Source organism: Lissotriton vulgaris, unplaced genomic scaffold (genome assembly GCF_964263255.1).
Source record: "Lissotriton vulgaris unplaced genomic scaffold, aLisVul1.2 SCAFFOLD_1429, whole genome shotgun sequence".
Lineage (NCBI taxonomy): Eukaryota > Metazoa > Chordata > Amphibia > Caudata > Salamandridae > Lissotriton > Lissotriton vulgaris.
Window position 1 is genome coordinate 60,470 of NW_028241135.1, and position 27,531 is coordinate 88,000.

Below are 27,531 nucleotides of genomic sequence, written 5' to 3' on the forward strand. Positions count from 1 at the left end.
AGATGATTAGATGCGGCTTTAGGTCAAACTGTCTAGGAACTCCTTTGCTTTGATTTCCGAGGTGAAGAACTTGTCTTGGCCCTTATAGATAACTTTTAGCGTGGCTGGATTATTCAGATAAACCGGAGTCTTTTTCTCCAGAAAGGGCTTGATCAGTTGACGGAGCCGCCACCTCCGCTCCACTGTAGTGTGGCAGAAATCAGGCCTAACAAAGTATGAGATATCACCTCTAGTCCGATGGGCATCTGGTCTTGCTTTCTCAGCGATAGCTTGGCGGAGAAGAAAATTTCCAAAATATACTAAGATCGCCCTAGGATATTTGCCCTGCGAGATTGAAGCCCTTAGTGTAAACGGTGTTCTGTGGACACGTTGGACTTCAAGCTCCCAGTTCCATGTGGCCAACTCGGGAAATGTATCCTTGAATAGCTGGATCACAAATACGTGTATATTGTCACCCTCAATTTTTTCTGGAATACCCAGTATTCTGAGGTTATTGCGTCGCATACGATTTTCCATTTCCTCCAGTATCCATCTAACGTCCTTAAGTTCTGCATCATGAGCATCTACTTGCTCCTTAACAACAGTGGCTTCGGCTTCATTAATTACTATGTGTTAGAATTGGGGGTCTCTGGTTGGCGCAAGTATGCACTTGTGACAAACAGGGACCCTCTCCTCTAGTCAGGGCAAGGGAACTACCCTTTAAGAATAACCCCTACTCACCCTCTAGGTTGCGTGGCGTGAGCAGTCAAGGCTAATCTCTAGGGCGCATTAAGTTAAGCATTTATAATCACACACAGTAAATAACACTGACCCCCCACAAATGGACACCAGGCTGTGGTATGTATAAAAATACTGGTACTTTATGTAAAAATAATAGATTTGGAGACTTATCACAAGACCTTAAATAACATTCAATTAGGATGCACACAATACTCTTCTCAGTGTTGGAATGGATACTTTCTTGGCTATTCAATATTTCAATTGAAGCATTACTTAAAAATACAGGTCCCTCAGCAAAGCGTCTTGAAATCAGTAAAGGAGACAAATAAGTTTCAGATCTCCTTAAAACAAGGCTCTGTCAGCAAAGCGTCTTTCATAAATAAGGGGGGACAGGTTTAAATGCCCTCCAAAGCGATTGCGACAGAATTCTGGATTAAAAGTTGCTTAGGGTCAGTTTCTTTAACTCAAAGATGTTTGGCTTCAAGGCGCTGCTCTGTGCGCTTCGTGTTACTGGGGCATCAGCAGCTTATCAGGCCCTGCAAGGGGTTAACATCCAGAAACAGATGCCACGAGGGGCGGACCTTCGAGTCCTCGACTGCGCCCTCGAGCACACACTTTTACAGTACCTTGAAGGGGGGGTTGCCACGGACAAATGCTGGGAACAGCTGTGGACCGGGACGGCTCAGCAGGGCGCCTTGAGGGGGGGACTCGGCTCGAGGCGGCGTCAAGATGTGCAGCGCTGGAGCGGGGCCTCCGAGGGGCTCTGCGGGCTGTCAGGGGCGCTGTCTATGTCCTGGCGTGGGCGTCCCTTCGACACGAAGCTTGAGGGAGAAATCCTTCGGCGGGGGCACACAAAGCAGCTCGCACCTGTCGTACAGGGCAGCTCCTTCAGAAGTGGCGCAGCCTCGTGGGTTTCTCCCGGTGCAGTGCAGTACTCCTTGGCTGTACGCACTGTACTGGCTGGGGAGGCACAGTCCGGAGGTAGGAGTGAACAGGCAAGAGGGGAGGCAGTGCGGCGGCACCCAGCAGCGGGCACAACTTGTACCGGCCGGTCAGCTGGTGCGGCGCAGCCTCAGGGGCAAGGTGCGGTGCGGAGCAAACGCTCAAGGGCACGCACCTTACAATCTGCTCACTCGGGTACCGGGAGCTTGTGGGGGCTGAAAGGCGGACGGTGCACTTCTCCTCAGAGATGGGTGGAGGCAGGGTGCGGGGCGGCGCCTGGGGACACGGTGTGGCGGCGGCTGCGATCAGCGGCGGCACACGGGTCAGGGCGGCCACGGCACGGCTCCAAGCACTTCAAGGCACACAATCTTCACGGGGTGCACACAAATGACGGCCTTCAGCGGGGCACGAACTCAGCAAGCCCAGCAGCTTGGGTCGAAGGAGGGGGGAGAGCCCAATGGTCCTGGGGCTCAGGTCAGGGGGCCAGCTCACTTCCAGGCCCTTGGAGATCAGCGAGTAAGCACAAGAGTTTGTAGAAAGTAAATAAGCAAAGTCTTTCAAAAGGGTTCTTCCTCTCCTTTGGCAGCAAGGTTCCCACTGCAGGTTTAGTCCCCCAGGATAGGGACAGTCTCTCTCTCCTTCAGCTTCCTTTGGTTCCTTCTCCTCAGGCAGAGGGGGCGTCTTGGTTCACAAGCAGGATCTGATTTACAAGGAGCAGGGCTCCTATATTTATATGGCATTTCTTTTGTCTTTTCAGGCCAGGGGGGCCTCTGCATAATCCCTTTCAGTGGTGGAGCACTCTGAGTGGCTGTCCCTGGCTGTTTCTTTCAGTGTGAGGGGCAGGCACATCAGACGCTCCACAGGAGGTGGAGCCAGCATTGTGTGGACAGGGGCAGCCAGAAGTACCTCGTTGATGGTGCTTCGCCCTTCCTGGGCCAGGTGCAGGCTGAGTCATCAGTCGCCCCCCAGGGGGGCGGAGCCAGCATTGTGGTGGCAGAGCACAGCCTGATTAAGAGTCATGGGGCACTCCTACCTCCCACTAAGGTGTAATCCTTGCATTCACCACCTGTCATCACCCAGCCCTGTCACTCACACATTCCAGACAGTCAGATACACAAACTATCAGAGGTGGGCTGAAATGGTTAGGCAAGCAAATGCTAACTTTCTAAAAGTAGCATTTGCAAACACAGGATATTAAAATAAACTTTACTAAAAGAAGTATTTTATTATTCTGAGTTCAGGCATACTAAACATTAATTTCTACCATGTTCCCTGAGCCTGCTGGGATTATAGAGTGTAATAATTCCAGCAGCCCATTCTGGCCTAAAGGGAGCAGGTAGCCTTACAATAGTGAAAAACGAATTTGGCTGTAATTCACTATTAGGACATGCCACACACATCAGAGCATGTCCTACCTTACACTTACAATGCACCCTGCCCTTTGGCCTACCATAGGGGTGACTAATATGAAGTCAAGGGAAGGTTTAGGGGCTGGCAAGTGTGTGCACTTGCCCAGCCAGCATGACAGTACCAGACTGCACGCAGGGTCTGCAGTGGCAGACCCTAGACACATTTTAACAGGCTGCTTCTGTGGGTGGCACAACCAGCGCTGCAGGCCCACTAGCAGTATTGGCATTCACAAGCCCTGGCACTCCTGGTGCACTTTACTGGGGACTGACAGTAAATCCAATGAACCAATCAGGTATACCAATCACAGTTACATTTTACATTGGGAGCACTTGCACTGCGGCACGGATTGGCCGTGGCGCAGTGCCCTGAGCAGCGGACACCAGCAAAAACATCTGAGGCACATCAGCAAAAAGTGGAAGGGAAACTCACGCCAAGGTGCCAGGTCTAACACGTGTCCCCTCCAGCCGAAATGTGGGGAGAACTACCCTTCCCCAGGGAGTTCCTCATCACTAAGGCGGAAATACCTGGACAGACCGTCAGCATTGGCGTGATCTGTGCCAGGGCGGTGTTCCACCGTGAAGTCCATACCCTGTAGGGAGATGGACCACCTCAACAGTTTTAGGTTCTCACCCCTCATTTGCATCAACCATCTGAGGGGCCTGTGGTCTGTCTGAACCCGGAAGTGAGACCCAAACAAGTAGGGTCTTAGCTTCTTCAGCGCCCAGACCACAGCAAATGCTTCTCGCTCTATTGCACTCCACCTACTTTCCCGGGGAAGTAACCTCCTACTGATGAAGGCTACAGGGTGGTCCCAGCCCTCCTCAGTCATCTGTGAGAGAACAGCCCCTACACCATGCTCTGAAGCGTCTGTTTGCACTAGAAATCCCTTGGAGAAATCAGGAGTCAAGAGCACGGGCGCCGTGCACATGGCAATTTTCAGGGTGTCAAAAGCCTTCTGACAGGTGTCAGTCCAAATCACATTCCTGGGCTGCTTCTTAGAAGTCAGCTCTGTCAAGGGGGTCACAATAGTGCCATAGCCCTTGCCAAACCTCCTGTAGTACCCAGTGAGCCCCAGGAAGGCTCTCACTGCAGTCTGGGTCTTGGGGGGGGGGGGGTTCCCAAGCCAGGATGGTCTCAATTTTGGGTTGCAAGGGTGCCACCTTGCCACTCCCCACTTGGTGTCCCAAGTACACCACTGAACCCTGCCCAATCTGGCACTTGCTGGCCTTGATTGTGAGGCCTGCTCTGCGCAGGGCCATCAACACTTCCCAGAGGTGGCGCAGGTGTTCTGGCCAGGTGCCACTGAACACTGCGATGTCATCCAGGTAGGCGGCACTGAACTCATCCAGCCCAACTAACACCTGGTTGACCAACCTCTGAAAGGTGGCAGGGGCATTCTTCATCCCAAATGGCATAACCCGGAACTGGAAATGCCCATCTGCTGTGGAGAATGCTGACCTCTCTTTTGCCCTATCGGTCAAGGCGATCTGCCAGTACCCAGACGTTAAATCAAACGTGCTGAGGAACCGGGCAGCCCCTAGCCGATCAATGAGCTCATCAGCTCTGGGGATGGGGTGCGCGTCAGTCTTGGTGACCGAATTGAGCCCTCTGTAGACCACACAGAACCGGAGTTCAGGTGTGGCTCCCGGCGCAGCAGCCTTTGGGACCAAGACCACGGGGCTGGACCAAGGGCTGCTGGAGGACTCAACCACCCCAAGAGCAAGCATTTTGGAGACCTCCTCCTTTATGCAGGCTCTGACCCTGTCAGTTACTCTGTAGGCCTTATGCCTCACAGGTAAGCTGTCTCCTGTGTCCACATCATGGACGCACCAATCTGTGACACCAGGAATCAGGGAGAACAGATCTGGAAACTGCCCCAGCAAGTGGCGGCAGTCATCCTGTTGTTCAGGCGTCAGGGTGGGTGAGAGGTTAACTCCATCCACTGACCCATCTTTCTCAGAGGCTACCAAGAGGTCAGGAAGAGGCTCAGTCTCCTCCTCCATTCCATCATCAGTTGCCAACAACATGCCCACTTCGGACCTCTCCAAGTGGGGCTTAAGGCGGTTAACATGTAGGACCCTCAAAGGGTTCCTGGGAGACTGCATGTCCACCAAGTAGGTTACTGGACTCTTGCGCTCCACAACCTCAAATGGACCTGTCCACTTATCCTGAAGTGCAGAAGGCTCCACTGGGGCCAAGACCCACACCTTTTGTCCAGGCTGAAGCTCTACCAGAGTGGCATTCTGGTCGTACCACCGCTTCATCTCTTCCTGGCTGGATTCTAGGTTTGCCTCAGCAAGTTTCCTGAATCGCCTGGTCTGGTTTCTGAAGGCCAGCATGTAACTGTATACATTCTGGGGAGGTTTCCTGGGAGATTGCTCCCAGCCTTCCTTTACCAAACTCAGAGGTCCTCTCACTGGGTGACCGTACAGCAGTTCAAAGGGGCTGAACCCTAGGGACTTCTGTGGCACCTCACGACATGCAAAGAGAAGGCATGGCAAGAGGACGTCCCACTTACGCCTCATTGGACCTTCCAGGCCCATGATCATGCCTTTTAGGGTTCGGTTGAATCTCTCAACCAACCCATTTCCTTGGGGGTGGTAAGGGGTGGTGAACTTGTATGTTACACCACACCACACTCTTGCCAAAGGGATTTCATATACTTGGATATGAAATTGGTGCCCCTGTCGCTCACCACCTCTAGAGGGAATCCCACTCGTGACAAAATTCCCATCAGTGCCCGTCCCATCACGGGGGCCGTCACTGTCCTCAGAGGGATGGCTTCAGGGTACCGGGTGGCATGGTCCACCAAGACCAGGATGAACCTATTGCCCATGGCTGTCTTGGGGTCCAGAGGCCCAACAATGTCAATACCCACTCGCTGGAATGGCGTACCGACCACGGGGAAGGGCTGCAGAGGAGCCTTGTGCTTCCCTCCGCTCTTACCACTTGCCTGGCAAGTCTGACAAGATCTACAGTGAGCATCTGAGCTCTTGTGCATTTGGGGCCAATAAAAGTGGGTGACAAGCCCGTCATAGGTCTTGTCCATCCCCAAATGTCCTGCTAATGGCACATCATGAGCCAGCCCCAGTAGGAAGGCTCTGAACTTCTGGGGTACCACCAGCACACGGGCTGACCCAGGTTCAGCAGCCTTAGGTTCTGAATACAGGAGGTCATTCTCCCAGTACACATAATGTGTTTTGGCCTGAACACCATTGGCCTGGTCTGCAGCCTGCTGCCGCATACCCACGAGAGAAGGGCAATCTTTCTGCTCCCTGCAGAATTCCTCCCTGGAGGGGCCTCCTTCTTGCTGCCAATGGGTCAGCTCAGGCAGGCCCCCCAGTTCAGCAATCTGTTCCCCTGTAGGCTCCAGGGCATCCCCCTCAAGGTCTGCTTCCTCCTGGACCGTGGGAACTTCAGGGGCCGGTTTCCCACGCCCCCTGCTCCTTCTCTCCAAGGCCGGTTCCTGGGACTCTCCCTCAGGCTCCAAGATCTCTTGAGCACCCCTACTGGCTGCCATCGACCGAGTGGTCACGCACGCCCAGTCAGGCAGACCCAACATCCTCAGGTGAGTCGTCTTCTCCACCTTTTCCCAAGGGGAGTGTTCCAAGTCATTCCCTAGCAAACAGTCTACAGGCATGGTTTTCCTCACACAGACCTGCAGAGTACCAGAGACCCCCCCCCCACTCGAAGGGAACTTGAGCCATCGGACACTGACTCTCTGAATTATCAGCATTGATAACCCTACAGTAGGCATGGGGTACAACCTGCTCTTGAGACACCAGGTGCTGCCTCACTGCAGTCACACTGGCTCCTGTATCTCTAAGAGCCTCTGCTTTCTTACCATTGATGGTCACCACCTGCCCATATTTCTTAGTGTTAGAGGGCAGGTAGTTCTCAGGGACCATCTCACTGTCTCCTAAAGAGACTAGGGTCATCTGGACAGGATCTCCACCCCCAGGGACTACTACCTCTTCCCCCAAATTAACACTAGCTACTTGCCGGGGCGGAGCACCAGTGGGTGCTGATTTACCAAACAGGCGACACTTAGGGTCAGTGGCAATGTGACCCGGGTCACCACATCTGTAACAATTGAAGGGCCCCTTTGGAACAGGCCTACCTGTCGGGGCCCCAGTCTGCTTCGGGGGTGGGGGGAGGCTGAGAACCTCGGTGCTGGTTCCCTTGGGGATTACTTTGGGGGCCTCGCTGGAACCCTCTTTGTTTACCCCTGTCCCCCCCACTCTTCTGCTGGGGACCCTGCCCACCCTTGGCTGAGTCTCCCACTGGACCCTTGTGGACCCTGGTGCTGAGCCAGCGGTCCGCCTCCTCAGCAAGCTTCCTCGGGTTGGACAGCTTGCTATCAATCAGGTGCTGGCGTAGCTCAGGAAAACAATTTTCAGACAAGTGCTCCCATGCAATTAAATCAAAAAGCCCCTGAAAATCATTCACTTTGCTACCCGTCACCCAACCATCCAGTGCTCTGCAAAAACCGGTCACATACTCCACATACGTGTTCCCAGGACGCTTTCCATACCCCCTGAACTTCTGTCTGTACATTTCAGGGGTAAGCCCATACCTGGTCATTAAGGCCCCTTTCATGCGGGGATAGGACTTCTGTTCTTCAGTGGGCAAATCTAGCAGGGTGTCCCGCCCTTCGCTAAGGAACCTCCCCCACAACCCCGCTCCCCAATCCTTGTCAGGGACCCGGTGGGAGGACATGGCTACCTCATATGCCCTAAACCACTGTCCTATGTCATCCCCCTTAAAAAACTCCTTAACTACATCTATGCGATCCTCCATATCGATCAATCTTGTGTTAGAGGCTGCAACTGACTTGGAGAGTTTACGCACTACGCCTTGAACCTTGTGTAGTGCTTGTTGAGCCCTACGCATATCCTTTGAAGTCTGTTCTCTATGGGAAGCTATCGCTTGAAGCACCGTGTCCATAACAGATGTTAGAGTGGCATTTTGCTGCTCAAGAGAGGGAGTACCTTCGATATGGACTCTAGGGGGGGGAACCTGCGAGCTAGAAGCTATTGCTGGAGAGTAGTCCCAAAGTAATCCAGCGGCGCCATGATGGCTCCTTTTCTTTCTTAACACTGTATGCCTCCCATCTCTGGATTCACCTAAGGCAGCGTCAGGGTCGCTGTCCTGTGAGCTAATGTTAGAGCCAGTATGAAGATCAGAGTAGGAGTAGGAGTCTGAGTCTGTATCCAGGGCATGAGACCATCTGGGATCCTCAAGCCCCTAAGAGATGGTAAAAAACTCAGACGGTTCCTTGTCTGTATCCGAAGCTATGCCCGTCCCCCCCCTTAAGATCGAACGGAGGGGCCGCTAAAACCTGCTCGTTGTCTAGATGCAGCAGAGAGTTGGCATCCTCATTAATCAGGCTAGGAGAGAAAGTTTCTTCAGGAGGCGAAATACTAGTCTGGGGCTGCATTGGATTTAGTGCTGTGGCATTGAGGCTCAAAGAAGATATGGTATTAGGGAGGGTGGGTGTAGCAGTAGCCTGTGTTTGGTGCGATTCAGCTGCAGGCCTACCTTCCTTCTGGATCGGTTCCTGATCTCCCTGAGCTGGCCCATGCCCATCTGCTGGCGTTGCTTGCGTTATTGGCTTTGCTGGAAATGTTACTGTACCAAGCACTCCTGGTATGTCCCTTGGCGCCCCATCCTTCCGGATGTTTGCAGTCCCCTGTGTCAGCGCGGCTGGGTCAGCTTCTGTTGAGGCACCCGCTCCAGAGGCCGAGGCTGCAGGAGGAACCGACGGCGAATCCACACTGGTGAGAACTGCGGGAGCCGCTGCAATCAGCGTCCCGCTTGTTGCGTGGCGAGCGAAGGGGGAGGGAGCAACCACTGCAGGAGCGGGACCGGCAGGCGGTTTTCGGAGTAGATCTACCACCGAGGGGCCCGGGCCCGGTGTGGGAGGTGTTTTTGCCGCCTTAGAATGTTTCTGGTGTGTCTGCAATTGTACACCATCGGGGCCGATAGCTTCATCTGTGAAAGAGCCACCAGCGCGTCTTGCTGCCAGCTTGAGGTCGCGGAGAGCTTGTTTAGCCGCTCGAGTTTTGGAGGCGCCTGCGACCGCCGTTGCATTTTTCGGGGCCATCTATTCAGTGAGGCCAGCAGAGTCCGTCCCTGAAGCGATGGTAGATTGCTTCTGTATTTTACTGCCTTCGTCCTGGTCACTGGCAAGTTCCTTGCATGTTTGGAGCCGCAAAAAGAGTCTCAGCAACGCAAAACCGAGAACCGAGGCCACCAGATGCAGATGTGAGCGGGACCACCCTGTTAAAGATGATGGATCAGCTATTCCTGCCGGGTAGGTTCCATGCATTATTTGTATCAACTGCCCCACATGTAATGATATCTTCGTGTTTCTTTAGTATTCACCACGCGATTTTCAAACTTGCTCTGTATAAAGTCTCTTTCCGCTATGCCGGTCCCATTTCTGCTGAACACCTCCTAGCCCATAGAATGAGGCACTGGTCAGAGGGCGTCTCACAGCGGTCTAGGGAGCCGCCGCCATCTTGCCCACAGTCATCTCGAAAAGTCACAGAATCCTTGTGTTGCCCTTTCCATAAGAAGATAAATACCTCCGGGGAGAATCAAAGGGAGCCGGAGTTGAAGGAGACAGAGTTTGTATCTGGTAATCGTCCCACTCCGTAAGAAGTGATCTGTCGTCCAATTCTGCCTCCTCCCTATCGTCGACCGAGGTGTGAGCATCAGGAGAATGATGAGAAGGCACCGGAGGAGGAGGTCTTGGTGACCTCAATGCAGAAGAGGATGTATGAGGAACAGGTGTTGGTGGAACAGACAAAGGCGATTCAGATGGATGATTATCGCAGTTTCCCTCCAACATGAACTGTAAATTATTTAACGGAGCCAAAGGCATTTGTGCCGTAGGGATCGCATCTGGAGCTGGACCAACAGTCTCTGGGGAAGAATTATCATCCTGATCCTCCTTGTGATATTTAATGATTAATTCTGAAGGGCTCCTGGCAGTGCGAAATCCGTCATCCTCTTCGGATTCCTTATCATCGTTTCCATAATCCAGCGGCTGTTCAGGTAACTCCAGAGGTAACTTAGTTGGGGAAATATGAAGTGGAGAGAGGGCCTCCAATGAAGATCCACGCCTATGCAGCAAGAAAGATGCTGTTGTCAATAGAGGCAAGTGCGAAGATGTCGTAAACGGTGTAGAAGGTGCCTGGCCGTAGACGCTGACCAAAGCTGCAACGTTGTGCAAGAAGATAATTGTAGCGCCGATGAGGCTGGTGTCAAGGAAGTAGTCGACGACGAGGCAGCCTTCGACGACGAGGCAGCCTTCTAATCTTCGTTGTCGAAGGAACGTCGGCAGTAGATTTTAATTCCTTAGTCGACGAGATTGGCTTCAAGGAGACTGATACCAGCATCGACAGTGATGATGCAGACAACATGATCATCTGAGGTCTCAGCGAAGAGGTCGTAGTCGGCGTAGCATCGACGGTAGGCTTCGTCGACAAAGATGTTGTCGATGTCCTCGACGAAGGAACCTTTTTCTGAGGTAAATCCTTCTCAGAAACTCGTTCTGAAGTCAGAGACTTCGCAGTTTTTCTCGGGGGCGTAGTAGGCAGAGGCTTACTCTTAGAAGGCGGAGGAGCCTTTGAGGTGGAAGGCAATTCAGCACCCTTAGTGGTGTGTTTTTCAACACCTTAGCCCCAGGAGAAGAGAAATCCTCCTCAGCAATCCTATTCCTAGAGGACATAGTTGTGCCAGAGGCAACACTCCCCACATCAGATAAGGGGTTGTCTTGATCTTTAATCTTCTGTAGCCACAGAAGTAGACGTCCTTCTCTGTCTGAGGGTTTTTTGAGGGAAGGTTCTACAGATCTTGCTGTCTCATCTGTTGATCAGGATACAAGCAGTAAATGCACTTCTTGTGGGGGTCTTCAGAATACAGCCAGAGCTTCTCACAAGACTCACAAGGTCGAAAGAGATTTCTTAGATGTAGACATCATGAAATGAAGACTTCCTAAAGGAAATTGAAAAGTACCGAGTAGAGCTCAGGGAGACTCCCATCACACGACATGCGGTAGGAAATCTGAGAGCCTGAGCCACTGAGGCGAACATTCTGGAGGGTGCTGTCGCCTGATTGGCTGCAGTTCGGACTGTATATAATGGCTTTGACAAGTCATAAACGTGGACGTTTTTTTCTTTTAGTTTCTGGCTACTTCCTGGTTCTATGTTATCTATATTATGGTTATATTATGCATAAATATTGCTTTATGTACCGCGAGACTCCCACTCCGATGACGGGGAATGATGGGGAATGATTAAGGCATGTGAATCTACGACAGATACCCCAATACTGGAGAACTCAAAGTATCTTCAAATTTGTCATTATATCTTCAATTGCAATAAGATATTTATGCAGGATTTGCAACAATACGTATCCCTGATTGTGCCAAGAAAAGTTTTCATTGGTGCACAATGAGACCGAAGATGTACATGCATTTAAAAAAGGAAGTTAGGATTTTTTTTCTTAAAACCTCAGTCGCAGCGGGGGTAAATCACCCCCACCTTCCTCGTTGGACCCTGGGATCCCCCTGGCCAGAGGCGGAGCACGACTCGGATGCTTGCTGCCTGGAGCACGCTGCGGACACACTGTGGTTCACGTTGTGAGCTGGGGCGGTGCACCGGACTGCCTGCAAGACGAATTGTGGCGGTGCACCGGAGGTGCCTGCAAGACAAGCTGTGGCGGTGCAGCGGAGGTGTCCGACCCGCCGCAAACACCACCGCCGAGCAAAGTAAAGGTGGACACATCAGCGGTCTGCCATCAGAGGCTTCCAATATGCCTGTGGGCGCCACCACCAGCACCGGCTGCAGAGGTTGGTCTGCTGCTACTGCGGTGCCGGGTGATCCCGACTGTGTCTGGAAGGTCGACCCAGGAGGCGGTAGGCGAGCGGAGGCGTGATGCGCCTCCACAGGAACAGGAGCAGCAGCTAACATAGTGGAGCCCTGATGTGGGCGGGACCAAGAGGAACAGCGACGCACAACAGGAGCCTTCATCGCCTGCGACGGGAGTCGGAGGTGACCGGAGGTGAGGCGCCACCGCCCAGAGAACGGAAGGAGTGAAGACGTGAGGCGGACGGGATCCAGGGGGGACAACGGACAACGCACGACTAGAGCCTGCCCCGTCTGCGCCGAGAACTGAGGTGATTGTAGGGGCTGCGCTGCCGACCAGCGGAGATGTCTGACTCCTGAGCCCGGAGGCGGTCTGGAATACACACGGCTTCTCGTCGTTGCCTAGGGGAATTACAAGATCTACAGGAGAGGGGGAACAGGCAATCGAGATACAATTGGATTGGTTACAATTGGATACATTAACACCTATTGAGTCGGATTGGATACTAGAGGATACAATAACACCTATTGAGTCCGAAGGGGTTACAGCCCAGCCGCCCTGGCTGTGCACACTGTTGCTGTGCTCCTTCTGACTAGAACCCCGTTAAATGCATCACTTTGCTGGCAACATCAAAGCACTGGATGAGCAGAACTACAAGAAGGTATTTATCCACCCTGATTAGCTTGTCCACATTCCTTTTTCCTTTGTTCAAAATGGCTGGGGCCATAAAACTGTAGCAATAAATCCCCTCCTGTATCCACGAGGCCCACGAGGCTCCCCGGCCTGACTCCTCCACACAAGACCACCATAATAGAGATAAGACTCCCTCACATCAAGATAGGAACTGGGATTGCTCAGATAGAAACTGGCTCTGCCCTTTCCTGTTCCTAAAGAAACAGCAACTAACAGAGGACTATCGTATCTATCTCCCCTATTCTGGCGGCCATTTTAAAGTGGTCTCGCTCTCTCTGTGGCGGCCATCATGGACTAGTCCTTCTCAATACATGACCATACCTATGAACTGGCCTCTTTAGACTAATCTCAACTACAGAGTGTCTGCCATTTATTGCAGTATTATACTTATACTTGTATTTAATGCACCGATTGCTACGTCAAATATTTCTGGCTGCTCACTTTTGTCATTTTTTGACTAATGCTGCCTTTTGTTTGCACCGGTATTTTGGTCCGTTATATCTTTAATATTATACTTTTATGTGTATACTGTACAGTATTATAAGCTGCACCCATCGCACTTTTTTATTCTTGTATTGCATTGATCGCTACCTCACATATTTATATACATTAGTATAAGCTACACCCATCTCACTTTTTATTCCTGTACTGCACTGATCGCTACCTCACATATCTATATACACTTTTTGTAAGCTGCGCCCATCTCTTTCTATTCCTGTAAGCTGCACCCATTTCACTTTTTATTCCTGAATTACACCAACAGCTACCTCTTATATTTTGGTTATGCTGGTTGATCACTAGTGCCACTTTTGTACTTTGTAATTTTATTCTATGTATTGGTTTTTCTGCACATGTGTACCACTATAGTGCATTCTCCCATACCCACCTAAACCACCATCCCAACATGGATCCTATCGGCAATCACACATATAAAATCAACTACCCACCGACACTCACCAAAAAAGCCGCTAAACGCTTTAAACACAACTTCCTTAGGTCACACCCTGAAACCCCCTTTGCTGACACCTACTTCTCACCGGTCAATGGAACCCTGAACACCAATATCATCTTCCACACCACACGCAGAGCTCAATGGAGAAAAGCGTTCCTCACCCTACTCACCGTCTCCTCCACCAGGAAATCCGCTCACAGCCTAACTCTCTCCATCACACCATCCCAACTCTTTCCAGGCAGAGCCACCATCACTATTTACAATAACGGGATTGTCCTATCTCAATCCACAAACAGGAACCTGGAACTTCTAGACAACTTGTTCCCCACTTTAAAAGAGCACCTCTCCAATTCGCGGACCAACACTCATATCTCCTCCAGTCCCACCAACCATGACCTCACAGCTCCCACCACCCACAACCCTTCTAACCTATTTCAACGCCAGTTCGCGACTACATACTCCTCAATCAGGGACACACCTACCACCCCTGACCTCTCATCTCCCACCCACAACCCCTTTATCCCAGTTCAGCACCAGGCAGTTGCCACACACGCTTCAAACACAGACACAGATCGCTCCCCCTCATACACCACTCACACCCCCACCCCTTCTACCAACCCTCGGACCTCCACACATACCACCAACACTCCTCTCACACCTACAGCTGTCATTAACAATCCGCTCTCCCCTGACAGCACAGCTCTCACCCACTACTCATCTAACCTAGTTCAGCACCAGAACGACACTCCCATAGACAAATCCCTCCCTTTATCCCCCCATTCTCAGTCCCCACTACCCTCTAACTAACTACGCAGAACACACCTCTCTTAATTTAACTCCCCCTCCCCACAACAGGACCATCTCTAATCCCATTTTCCCTCCTACTCTCAGCCCCCATTACCCTTCCTGCACCCCCACCACTACTGTCACCCAGCCTACACCTTGATCTCCCCACCTTCCATCAATGCCCTCACTCTTACCACCAACCTCCCCCCTACCTCATCCACACCCCTCCCGCCCAAAACCTCTCTCCTCCCTAACACCATCCCGTACACTAACACAACGCAGCCCTGCACGAACACCAGCCCACTCCCCCACCTGCACGCGAATTCCCTGGTCAGTCATTCACCTCTGACTGCCACCCCCACCTCCACCACCTATCCCACGATGGACAACATCATGGCCACCCTCATTCAGATCAAAGAAGACATACACATCATCAAAGAACTACTCTCCACACACCTCATACACCCCTCACCCACCTCCACCTCCCCTCCTAACTTGTCCCCTACCCCTCCGGCTGACTCCCTCACTCAACACGCCCCACACCGGGCGTCAATCCCTGCGCATAATCGCAGCAACCGCCCTCGTCGCTCCTGTAACCCCTCACACAACTACACCTCCCCTCCCAACTTGTCCCCCACCCTTCCGATTAACTCTCTCACTCAACTCTCCCCACACTGGACCTCAATCCCAGCTCGCAATCGCAACAACCGCCCTCGTCGCACCCACAACCCTACTTCTGACCTCAACACACTCACCCTTCTCCGCACCTATGACCCAGCCCCCCAAAATCACACAACCACCTCACACCTCACCATCCCCACGATACACTCAAATCCCCTCAGACCCCCCACACTAAACAGCAGATTCTCCATCCCCAATAACCTTAGAAAAGTCCCTCTCTCTCTAGAACCCTCTACCACCCTCAACACACCCCGTCTCAAATGCACTCTCCTCAACTGCAGATCGGCCTCGAAACATTCCGCCGCCATTGCTGATCTCCTCTTATTGCTGGACCTTGACCTAATCATCCTGACTGAAACATGGCTAACTGAATCTTCGTCACCTATAATAGACATCCTGGTTCCTCCCAACTACTACATTATTAGGCTTGACAGATCAGGCAAAATAGGTGGTGGAATCGCATGCATCTACAGGAACAACCTCTGTTCTGAAAGTCAACTCCACCTCCCTACCATCCCCAACATCCTGGGAATACATATGCCTCGACATTATTAGTGAGGGCAAACCGATATGCTCTCTTCACAGCATCTACCACCCACCTAGGGACAACCTCACCTTTTCTCAACAAATCATGGATTTGATCTCAACCAATTCCGGACGGCAGCTCACCCAAATATACCTTGGTGACTTCAACCTCCACTGGAACGATCGCAATGACGCGGTGGTAAATAGTCTTAAAAATTTCCTCGATGCCCTTGACCTCACCCAAATATGCAACAGCCCGACCCACGAGAAAGGCTCTATCCTCGACCTGATCATCTCCAAAGAGGACTATCCAACTGTAGTCTATCCAACCCTGTGACTGTCCAGATCATCATATTGTCACATTCTTCATCAATGAAAAAGTTAAAGTTAACCCGGCTCAATCCTCCAAGCCCAACGTTTGGAAAAGAGACATGAAAAAACTCAACCCAGGCTCTTTGCCTCCACACAGATGCAATCTCCTACTCCCACCGACAGGCGCTACGGACGTTCAAACCCTGACTGACCACTATCTCAACACTATGACCACAATAATTAATGAGGCTGCACCTATGCAGCTAAAAAGAGTCTCCACTAAAATCTCCAATCCATGGTATGACGGGAGTCTCAATGAGGATAGACGAGACATGCGAATGGCAGAGCGCACCTGGAGATCAGATCCCTCTGCACTGCACCTAAAAGCTCTGAAGAAAAAGAGAAACGCCTATTTCAGGAAAATAAAACGCTCAAAATCAGATTTCTTCAGCCTCCAGCTCGACCAAGCAAAAAACCGCCCGAGAAAACTGTTTGAGCTAATCAGATCACAATCCAAAGATTAACCCCAACCACTCAGCACTGTGCGTGAAGCACCCTCCTGCGAAAACTTTGCTGCTTTCTTTATCCAAAAAACTGACAACATAAAGAGCGATCTCCTCATTGACGCAAGCCTCTACTCAAAACCCCAGGGCATAGCACCCATTGAACCAAAAAACAATGCTACATGGTCAACCTTTGGCACATACTCGGAAGAAGAAATTAGCAAACTGCTCAGCACCTTGAAACCATCCAATCACCTCACGGACCCCCTTCCTGCTACCACTGTAAAAGACTTTACCCCTTTGCTCCTCCCACTCTGGACTAAAATTATCAACAGCTCTCTCCAACAAGGAAGCATGCCTGACTCCCTCAAAGTTGGACAAGTCACACCTTTACTAAAGAAACCTACAGTCGACCCCTCTGGTCTCAACAATTACTTCCCATTACCAATTATCCCACTCTCGCCAAACTGTTGGAAAAATGTGCACAACTACAATTGACTAAACACATTGAACAATTTGATCTCCTCAACTCTCACCAGTCAGGCTTCCGAGCAGGACACGGTACAGAAACTGCTATGACTCACATAATTGACGACGCACTTCAAATGCTAGACCAAAACGACACCTGCCTCCTCATCCTTCTTGATCTCTCTTCAGCATTCGACACCGTTAAACATGAGAAGTTACTAGAACTACTAAACACAAGAACGGGTTTATCTGGAACTGTTCTCAACTGGTTCACTTCCTTTCTTCACAACAGGTCGCAGAAATTCAAGAGCAACAAACTGATGTCCTCGCCAATACCTGTAACGCTAGGCGTCCCCCAAGGATCCTCTCTATCCCCAACTCTGTTCAACCTAGTTATGGAACCTCTCACCACCTTGCTACAAGCAACCAATGTACACTTCCACATGTACGCTGATGACACCCAACTTTATCTCAAAGTACAATCCCCCAAAGACATCTTGCTCCTGAACTCAACGATCAGAAGCACCCAATCCTGGCTTGCCGATAATCATCTCAAACTCAATGCCCTGAAAACAGAGTTCCTTCTGATCTCACCTCCAGCGAAGATCTCCACCACTCAAATTTGGCTTAAACAACTAACCGCACTCAATGTCCAACCCACCATCGTGGACTAAGCAAAATCCTTAGGCATAACACTCAACACCAATCTCAACATGCAGCAACATATCAGCAAGGCAACAAAGGGAGCGAACTTCCAAATCAATACTCTGAGGAAACTTAAACCCTTCCTCCCAGCCAAGGACTTCCAAACCGCAGTACAAGCAATAGTAATCCTCGAATAGAATACGGCAGCATCGCCCTCTGCGGACTCCCCCTAACTACTACCGCACCCCTAAGAGCTTCTCTAAACGCTGCAGCGAGACTCATCACTGGTTCGAAAAAGCACTCCCATATTTCCCCTGACTTGAAATCCCTGAATTGGCTGCCTTTTGAAGCCAGAATTCATCTGAAAATCGCCTGCATGACACACAAGGCGGTACACCTAAACTCAGCTACCTCGCTCAGAAGCGGACAATGTCTGGCGGAGCTAGAAATCTTCTGCTGAAACCTCGAAGATTCGGGAAGGAAAAAACATAAGCGCTCGTTCTCAGGAATGGCGCCTAGGATCTGGAACTCACTCCCTCCCGAAACCAGACTTATCTCCTCCACTACACTCTTTAAAAAAGAAGTAAAAGCTATCCTCATGGCTAAATACACTTGAACTATTATCTCGAACTCTGTTAATACTCGGCACGATCTGTACTACATGTTTGACCCCTGTGCTTATTTGCATTAGTTGTCTTATTACTCACATAATTGGCTGTGCAGCCACCTATTTGTACTGTTAGATCTATTGTTTTATCTGTTTGACTATGCTCCCTCATGTACCCCTTCTATGTAAAGCGCTCTGATATCTGCAAAGATCTTGTCCGCGCTATATAAAACTTTCAAAATAAATAAATAAAAATAAATAAAGTACCCATAAACTAAAAGTTAACAAGCATTTACAATGCAACGGTCTCGCCATTCTTAAAGTTAGAGCTATTGGCATTGCTCATGACTTTTTTTTTTTTTAAACATAAATAAATGGCATTGTCATTTACAATGCCAATAGCAGGGCAGGAAAGCAAGCACAACGAACGAGGGGGCAGGACAGCAAGCACAAGCAACGGTGGGGGTGGGGGAGGACAGCAAGCACAAGCAAAGAGGGGCGGAGGACAGCAAGCACAAGCAACGAGGGGGCAGGAAACCAAGCACAAGCAACGAGGGAGCAAGCACAAGCAACGAGGGAGCAAGCACACGCAACGAGGGAGCAAGCACACGCAACGAGGGAGCAAGCACACGCAACGAGGGAGCAAGCACACGCAACGAGGGAGCAAGCACACGCAACGAGGGAGCAAGCACATGCAACGAGGGAGCAAGCACACGCAACGAGGGAGCAAGCACACGCAACGAGGGAGCAAGCACAAGCAACGAGGGAGCAAGCACAAGCAACGAGGGAGCAAGCACAAGCAACGAGGGAGCAAGCACAAACAACGAGGGAGCAAGCACAAACAACGAGGGGGGGCAGGAGAACAAGCACAAGCAACGAGGGGGCAGGAGAGCAAGCACAAGCAACGAGGGGGGCAGGAGAGCAAGCACAAGCAAGGAGGGGGGAAGGAGAGCAAGCACAAGCAAGGAGGGGGGCAGGACAGCAAGCACAAGCAACGAGGGGGCACGTCAAAAAGCACAAGCAACGAGGGGGTAAGACAGCAAGCACAAGCAACGGGGAGGAGCAGGACAGCAAGCACGAGCAATGAGGGGGGGCAGGACATCAAGCACGATCAACGAGGGGGGTAGGACAGCAAGCACGATCAACGAGGGGGGTAGGACAGCAAGCACGAGCAACGAGGGGGGGCAGGACAGCCAGCACAAGCAACGAGGGGGGGCAGGACAGCCAGCACAAGCAATGAGGGGGTAAGACAGCAAGCACAAGCAACGAGGAGGAGCAGGACAGCAAGCACGAGCAATGAGGGGGGGCAGGACAGCAAGCACGATCAAAGAGGGGGGTAGGACAGCAAGCACGATCAACGAGGGGGGTAGGACAGCAAGCACGAGCAACGAGGGGGGGCAGGACAGCCAGCACAAGCAACGAGGGGGCAGGACAGCCAGCACAAGCAACTAGGGGGCAGGACAGCCAGCACAAGCAACAAGGGGGGCAGGACAGCCAGCACAAGCAACTAGGAGGGGCAGTACTGCAAGCACAAGCAACAAGGGGGGGGGGGCAGGACAGCAAGCACAAGCAACGAGGGGGGAAGGACAGCAAGCACAAGCAACGAGGGGGGGCAGGAGAGCAAGCACAAGCAACAAGGGGGGGCAGGAGAGCAAGCATAAGCAACGAGGGGGACAGAAGAGCAAGCATAAGCAACGAGGGGGGCAGGAGAGCAAGCACAAGCAACGAGGGGGGCAGGACAGCAAGCACAAGCAACGGGGGCAGGACAGCAAGCACGAGCAACGAGGGGGGGCAGGACAGCAAGCACGAGCAACGGGGGCAGGACAGCAAGCACGAGCAACGAGGGGGGCAGGACAGCAAGCTCAAGCAACGAGGGGGGCAGGACAGCAAGCGCAAGCAACAAGGGGGCAAGCAACGAGGGAGCAAGCACAAGCAACGAGGGAGCAAGCACAAGCAACGAGGGAGCAAGCACAAGCAAGCACAAGCAAACTTCTTGAGGCACATGTTTCCAGATGTTTATCCAACTTTATTGAAAGCAACGAGGGGGGCAGGACAGCCAGCACAAGCAACGAGGGGGGCAGGACAGCCAGCACAAGCAACGAGGGGGGGCAGGAGAGCAAACGAGGGGGGCAGGACAGCCAGCACAAGCAACGAGGGGGGCAGGAGAGCAAGCACGAGCAACGAGGGGGGGCAGGAGAGCAAGCACGAGCAACGAGTGGGGCAGGAGAGCAAGCACGAGCAACAAGTGGGGGCAGGAGAGCAAGCACGAGCAACGAGGGGGCAAGACAGCAAGCACAAGCAACGAGGAGGTGCAGGACAGCAATCATGATGAGCAACAGGGGGCAGGACAAAAAGCACGAGCAACGAGGGGGGCAGGACAGCAAGCACAAGCAACAAGGGGGGGGCAGGAGAGCAAGCACAAGAAACGAGGGTGGCAGGAGAGCAAGCACAAGCAACGCGGGGGCAGTACAGTAAGCACGAGCAACGGGGCAGGAGAGCAAGCACAAGCAACGAGGGGGCAAGACAGCAAGCACAAGCAACGAGGAGGGGCAGGACAGCAAGCACGAGCAACAAGAGGGAGGCAGGACAGCAAGCACGAGCAACGAGAGGGGGGCAGGACAGCAAGCACGAGCAACGAGAGGGGGGCAGGACAGCAAGCACGAGCAACGAGGGGGGTAGGAGAGCAAGCACAAGCAACGAGGGGGGACAGGAGAGCGAGCACAAGCAACGAGGGGGGTCAGGAGAGCGAGCACAAGAAACGAGGGGGGAAGGACAGCAAGCACAAGCAACGAGGGGGCAAGACAGCAAGCACAAGAAACGAGGGGGGTCAAGACAGCAAGCACGAGCAACGAGGGGGGGAAAGCAGCAAGCACAAGCAACGAGGTTGGGGCAGGACAGCAAGCACAAGCAACGAGGGGGGGAAGGACTGCAAGCACAAGCAACGAGGGGGGGAGGACAGCAAGCACAAGCAACAAGGGGGGAGGATAGCAAGCACAAGCAACGAGGGGGGGCAGGACAGCAAGCACGAGCAACGAGGGGGGCAGGACAGCAAGCACGAGCAACGAGGGGGGGCAGGAGAGCAAGCACGAGCAACGAGGGGGGGGCAGGACAGCAAGCACAAGCAGAGGAGGGGCAGGACAGCAAGCACAAGCAACGAGGAGGGGCAGAACAGCAAGCACAAGCAACGAGGAGGGGCAAGACAGCAAGCACGAGCAAACGAGGAGGGGCAGGACAGCAAGCATGAGCAAACGAGGGGGGAGCAGGACAGCAAGCATGAGCATCCAAACGAGGGGGGGCAGGACAGCAAGCATGAGCAAACGAGGGGGGAGCAGGACAGCAAGCATGAGCATCGAGGAAGGACAGCAAGCACAAGCAACGAGGGGGGCAGGAAAGCAAGTACAAGCAACGAGGGGGGCAGGACAGCAAACTCTAGTAACGAGGGAGGCAGGACAGCAAGCACAAGCAACGAGGGGGGGCAGGAGAGCAAGCACGAGCAACGAGGGGGGGCAGGACAGCAAGCACGAGCAACGAGGGTGGCAGGACAGCAAGCACGAGCAACGAGGGCGGCAGGACAGCAAGCACTCATCGGAGGACTAGGCAGCTTCTAGACTTCTTGCGGCGACGGTCGGGCAGAAATGGCGGCCGAAAAGCGCCGCCATTTTCGCATTCGGGGGCGTTGCTTTTGCTGTTGAGTGATGGATGAGGTCCTGGCGAGAAAACTGCAAGAAACACACCCCCGAATCCGAAAAAGACGGGGCTTGAACGGAATGATGCCCCTCTCCTCCAATGGCTGGCCTCCGTTTAGGAAGCCAGCCAATGGAGAAGAGGGGCGGGTTCAAGCCCCACTCTAGAAAACATTAAATCTCGGAGCGAAACTGCGCAAGGGCAGCCTTTGGTCCGAGACCTAAAAACTGTAAGAGTTTTGAACCCTTACAAAAAATTAAAGCCTGTGAAACTATGAAGGATCTAATGCTAAAAAATACCTGCAGTTTTTTCTGCTTGGTTTCCATCCTGGGTGGAAAGTAAGCATGGCTTTTCAATGGCTACGTTTCTTGAAGTTGCATTTTCAACCAAGCACCTCAAGAAAAGGCGTTACAAAAATGAAAATGTACCTATAAAACGTATGCATGGCTCATGACCATCAAGGTGCATTGGTGGGGAACTATACTGTCAGACAAAAAACTTGCACAAATGTAACAACCTTAGGCCTTAACTTATTGAACGTTCACATGTATACAGTTAAGCATAAAAGTAGCAAAAAAGTAGCAAAAATAATGTACACTATTACCTCGCATAGTCCAGAAAAAAAAAAAAGAACCTGCAGTTCGAATTGTGGGTTTTGGGTCACGATACAGAGCCACAGCTATGCACTGATCAGTAATCCATTTTCAACTTTCGACTAAGCAGCATATTTTAAGTCCAATCTTGTTGTGGAACTATACACAGTATGACAAACCACAGACTTAAGTAGCAAAAAAAAAAGTTGCAAACCGATTTCTTTAGTCTAGGAAAATGTCTAAATAAATCAATTAGAAAAGAATTATATTGCACATTTTGAACCAATTTAGTTTTGGAAAGTAGACATAACTGTGTTTAAAGAAAAGGACTTACTCTGTAACAGAGGTCACACTCTCCGGCCCTACTGGATCTTCTCTGAATTTATCACTCGGGAGTGATGGTGGGAGAAATTCCACGTCTTTCCTCTTTGGAACCTTGTAATACTTCCAAGTGGCATCTAATTCATCCTCCAAATGCACTGCGGTACCAACATATACAGTTGGCTCAAGTACTTCTGAGAAAGGAGGGTGAAAAGATTGGGGCAAACCATCTATTCTGTCGTCCATTGCCTTTGAAGGTAGCAAAGGATCTGGGGTTGGCATTTGATAGAAATGCTGGCTCTGAGGTGTTGACGGGTTTTTAATGGCTTCTGCACCTTCGTCACTGCCATCACAAGGGTGTGGACTAAGAGGAGGAGGCTGGGGCGAGTTTGCCATCTCTGTGCCATGCATTTGAGGAGTCTTTGCTACATCATTAGTTCGAATAGTGGAATATTGTCCCCGGCTGTCCTGTGCCCGAATTCCAAGTCTCTGAGAGGCTGATTCTGCTTCAAGTGCATTGTCTTCGCTCACAGATGCGCGATGATGAAAAGGAGTTGGGGGCCGTTTCTGAGGCTTGTCACCTTTTTCTAGTTTCTCATTTGTCTTGTGCTTTGGAGCAGCCTGCTGTGGCTGATTTACAGGTGGTGGCTGCCCTAGCATACCAGGATTTCTCTGTTTCAGACCTTTGTGCCTGAAAGAACAAAATACAGGTTATTTTATCACTGTCGGATACACTCTGCACATTGTAAAGTTCCACATACTAGCCTTCTAAGTCTGATCCCGCAGCTGTCTTATCCATTACTTTCTCAATCTTTCACTTCTAGCTGAAATCATAAATAGCTTTCTAGACTGAGCATTTGCTCTTACACCATCTTTTCCCCCGCTGATACGACCTACTTAAAACAAAGGAATCGAATGATGACACTGGCAACCCCAATTTGGGGTGCAGGGCTACTAGCAAAATGGAGGTTATAGGCATGGACACTTGATTGTGCAGTAGAAGAGGGCCAAAATATGCGGTAGGGGTGACTAAATGATGAAACAGGACAAAACTGATTGTGCGGCATATTTGGGGTATATGGCAAAAACAAAAAAAGTAGTGTGGGCTACTCTCTGGTAGCACTAGTATAATATACACTTTCTGAAAGCTCAACGGCTTTCAACCCCACTGCCAAGGAATCGTCTTATAAACAGGTTTTTCATAAATAACCAAAGCAGGAGAACTCAGCATTTTTGTAATATATAATTCCTGTTTATGGAACATTACATATAACCGTACCAAACAAAATCATTTGATCAACCCCAATTCCATGGGAAACATTTATATCACATGAAGTCACGTATTCCTTTTGAAAATTCTTCATTTTCTTGGTATTCTTTATGGTAATAAGTTAATCAGCCCAGCCAACGCGTTTCATTCATGCGGACTTTATCAGGGTTTGATTTGTGTGCAAATCCATGTATCCCTTAATAATTGAAGCCTCAGTGCAGCACTGTATTCTCTCATATAGTAGTCGGAACAACATTCAATTCTCCTTACAAATCTAATATTAGGCAAGTAGTAATTGGATTCAATTATTATAGGTCATCAAAAGTCTGTCACTCCAATAAATGTAATCCTCCCCATAGGATTCGTATCACAAAATACCAACAAATTATACAGCATCGTCTTCGCGATTCCAAAAATGCCCTTTTGGAGTAGCATTACTTCATTATTTTGTCTTTTTTATACACTTAACACTGCCTGGGTGCCTAGGCATAGGCTGTACCTCATTCGTACCAGTTTAACAACTAGATATCTCCAAATAAGCAACAGAAAGATGACCAGTCAAATTTTGCAAAGGGCCTTGAACTGCACACCAACCTGCTTTAAAAATTTTTTTTATTTAAAATAACTTTTGAACTGTAAGCTAGAAATAATTTTTTTACTTAAAATCTGCCAATTATGAAGCAGATGATGGATATGGCAAATACAAAAGTAAGCGAGAATAGCTGCGTCCGCACCTTCACAGTTCCAGTGGCCCTGGTTATAGGAGATCACCACTTCCCTCACAGGCCTTACCTATAAATGGCCTTTCAAACAGTACCAGGTTCCCCCCTTTTCTCATTGGAAGACTTGGGTGAGGGTCAAGTCAGAGGCTTACACAGCAATGTGGTGTGGAATTGGGAGACTTCAAACTCAATGCACGATAACCCACAAATAATTACTATGTGTGGGCAATACTAGATCTTAATTTAAAAAACTATTTTATTCTTTCAATAACAAACTAAAAAGTATCTTACTGTATTACTGACAACAAAATGTACAAAATGATACTCTACAGTGGCATAACTTCCCTAAAGAACTAGAATCATCATAAGGTTTTGTGCACGAAAGGGGAATAAATGGTTCAAGCTTCGTAAAAATATGCAGGTGCTTACGCTATCCACTCGAGCCCCCACCGCTAAAAGTCCATAACTATTGGGAAACTGGTTTCAATGTTAAGAAAGTTTTCTCCTCCTCTTTTCTTTGAGCAGTTAGTGTCACCAGCAGAGCACATACAGATTTGTATGGGCTGGAGTTGCAGTTCCGTCTCCAACATGGCTTCTGATGTTCTTCATGGGTCAATCTTCTCTTACCATGCACATTTGCAAAAGCTTATACGTGAGCAGTCCATTCAAGGCAGAGATCGCAGGTCAGGCATGCATGCCAGCAAAGGTACTCAGCAGGTGGTTCTTGTTATTTGCACTGGGCCCCTGAGCGGTTATGCTACTACCTCCCATTAAAGGCACACACATGAAGCAGCCCATACAATATGGATTAAACAGCACAGTTACACATAAGAGCCACAGTTAAGGCAGCATGGGTAGACACTGAAGTGGCACTGACATGCTGAGGCTCAACAATGTCAATACAGGCAGGTAAGGATGAAGCATCATATTTGTGCTAGGACGCAACTATGCTAGCAGTAAGCTAAAAGGTCCCACAGCACTAGGCCTCTGTTTTTCCTCCGTCTGCTACCTCATGGCGCAAAAACTAACAGCCACAGTTCTTCCAATGACTACCAAACTGGCACAGATGCTGCACCTCACAGGTCTGCTGCGCAGTCTCCTGGGTGGTGCCTCCTGCACTCCACCACATAGGCAAGGCCAGAAGCAGACAGCCTCTCTTGGTTTCTTTTCTGGCAGACTTTACAGGGCACCCTCACTGCCTCTCTTAGCTCATCAATCGCCCTTAGTGACACAGACACTCAATATGTTGCTCTCCAAGACGCTCTTTATGGTTCGCCAGAAATCCTGTGTTGATCCTATGTAACTGCTCACAAAAGATTTCTATTGATTACTACCATATTGTGTATTGGCCCTTGCAGAGTCATTCTTCATTTTTCAGATTTAGAAGGACGAACGCAGGGTTTTAAAGGCTCTCAAATCTACTCAAAACACTACAAAATAAGGCAAGTGTCCGCTTTCACACTAGCCAGCCAGTTTGGATGTTTAGGTGCTCCAGAGAAACAAGAGGGAGGACATGCCAAGAGAATACCCTAACCTCCATTCCTACCAAAACAAGTGATTTGACTATCTACCAGAAAGTTGGGCCCAAGTCAGGGCTAGCAATTGAAACAGTAAAACTGAAAGGTTACCTATGAAACTATGTGTCAAGAGGCTAACATGGCAAACCTATGCCTTGCACACTCATGAACAGGACAGCAGGGCCAATCTCAGTGCTGGCCTCGGTGATGTGGACGGCTGTGTAGATACTATACAAAAGTAAAGTACAGTGTGCACAAAGTCCCCAGAGGTATAGCAGAGGCTTAAATAGAAAACACCTTACTCTCTTGTGGTTGAGCAGGCAGGCTTATCAGAGGGTAGTGTTAAGCATTTGGGGCACCCACTAAGGCAAGAAATGTGACACTCAAAAACTGAATCCACACCATTTGTTTGTATAACAAGTTATTTTGTTGTTTTATTTCTAGAACACAGTTTAAGCAACAGAGGACATTGGTAAACAGGTTAACTCTGGAGAAGGCACTAAGTTGCTTTTGTTGCATTAAAGGCATGTTCAACACTTAGAAGAACTTTCAGAGAAAAGCCACCATTCAGTATATGGGGAAAAACAAAGGGAAATAAAAGGTTTTAGAGTAGGAGTTTGAGGGTAGAACAAAGGTTTGCCATGGTTCGGGCTGGCACTCATGGGCACCACTAGAAGCACTAGGGCCACCGAGTGCAGGGTGCCAATGTTAGCAAATCGGTCACCTCAGCTGGGGCTGCTCATGGGCAGACGAAAATGTACTGCATGCTGGAGCCAGGAGACTAGATGAAGGGATCAAATGACTGGAGGATGAAGAGTTGCTGGACACCAGGACAGTCAGTCGGGCACCTCAGGACTCTGGCTGTGGGTGCAGAGGTGTCCTTTCATGTCTAATTCTTCACTGTTTCCGGTCGCTTTCGGGGGGACCCTTCATGATGAGGATGCAGGCGTCGAGGAGAAGGTATGGGGAGGTTGTGAGAAAGTTCCCTCTTTCTGCATGGTAGCCCCCACTTTTTGCTGATGTGCTTTGACTGAGTGGGCCCTGTGCTCCTGCCAATCCGGTGCCCAGGGCATGTGTTCTTTCCCTAAATCTGCATAGAAAACAAAACCCAATTGGCATCCCTGGCCATAGGTCAGCCCCTGGGAAATGGTACCACAGGTACCCAGGGCACTGTGACCAGTGAAGTCCTCCAAGGGCTGCAGCACTTATTGTGCCATCCTTTGAGGTCATGTACCATTATACTCACACTTTGCAGGCTGTGTGTTTTGGTGCAGACCAAAGTGAAGAGTCAACATAGCCCGCA

At 50.5% G+C, this 27,531-nt stretch overlaps 1 protein-coding gene across 1 annotated transcript in view; it reads right to left on the reverse strand.

The window, feature by feature from the left end:
* LOC147672106 (mediator of RNA polymerase II transcription subunit 13-like) overlaps positions 1–27,531 on the reverse strand; it is a 465,300-nt gene that overhangs the window by 38,198 nt on the left and 399,571 nt on the right. Inside the window, exon 9 of the mRNA XM_086948030.1 lies at positions 22,733–23,410. Coding sequence (XP_086804156.1) covers positions 22,733–23,410 — 678 coding nt within the window. The remainder of the gene's footprint in view (positions 1–22,732; positions 23,411–27,531) is intronic.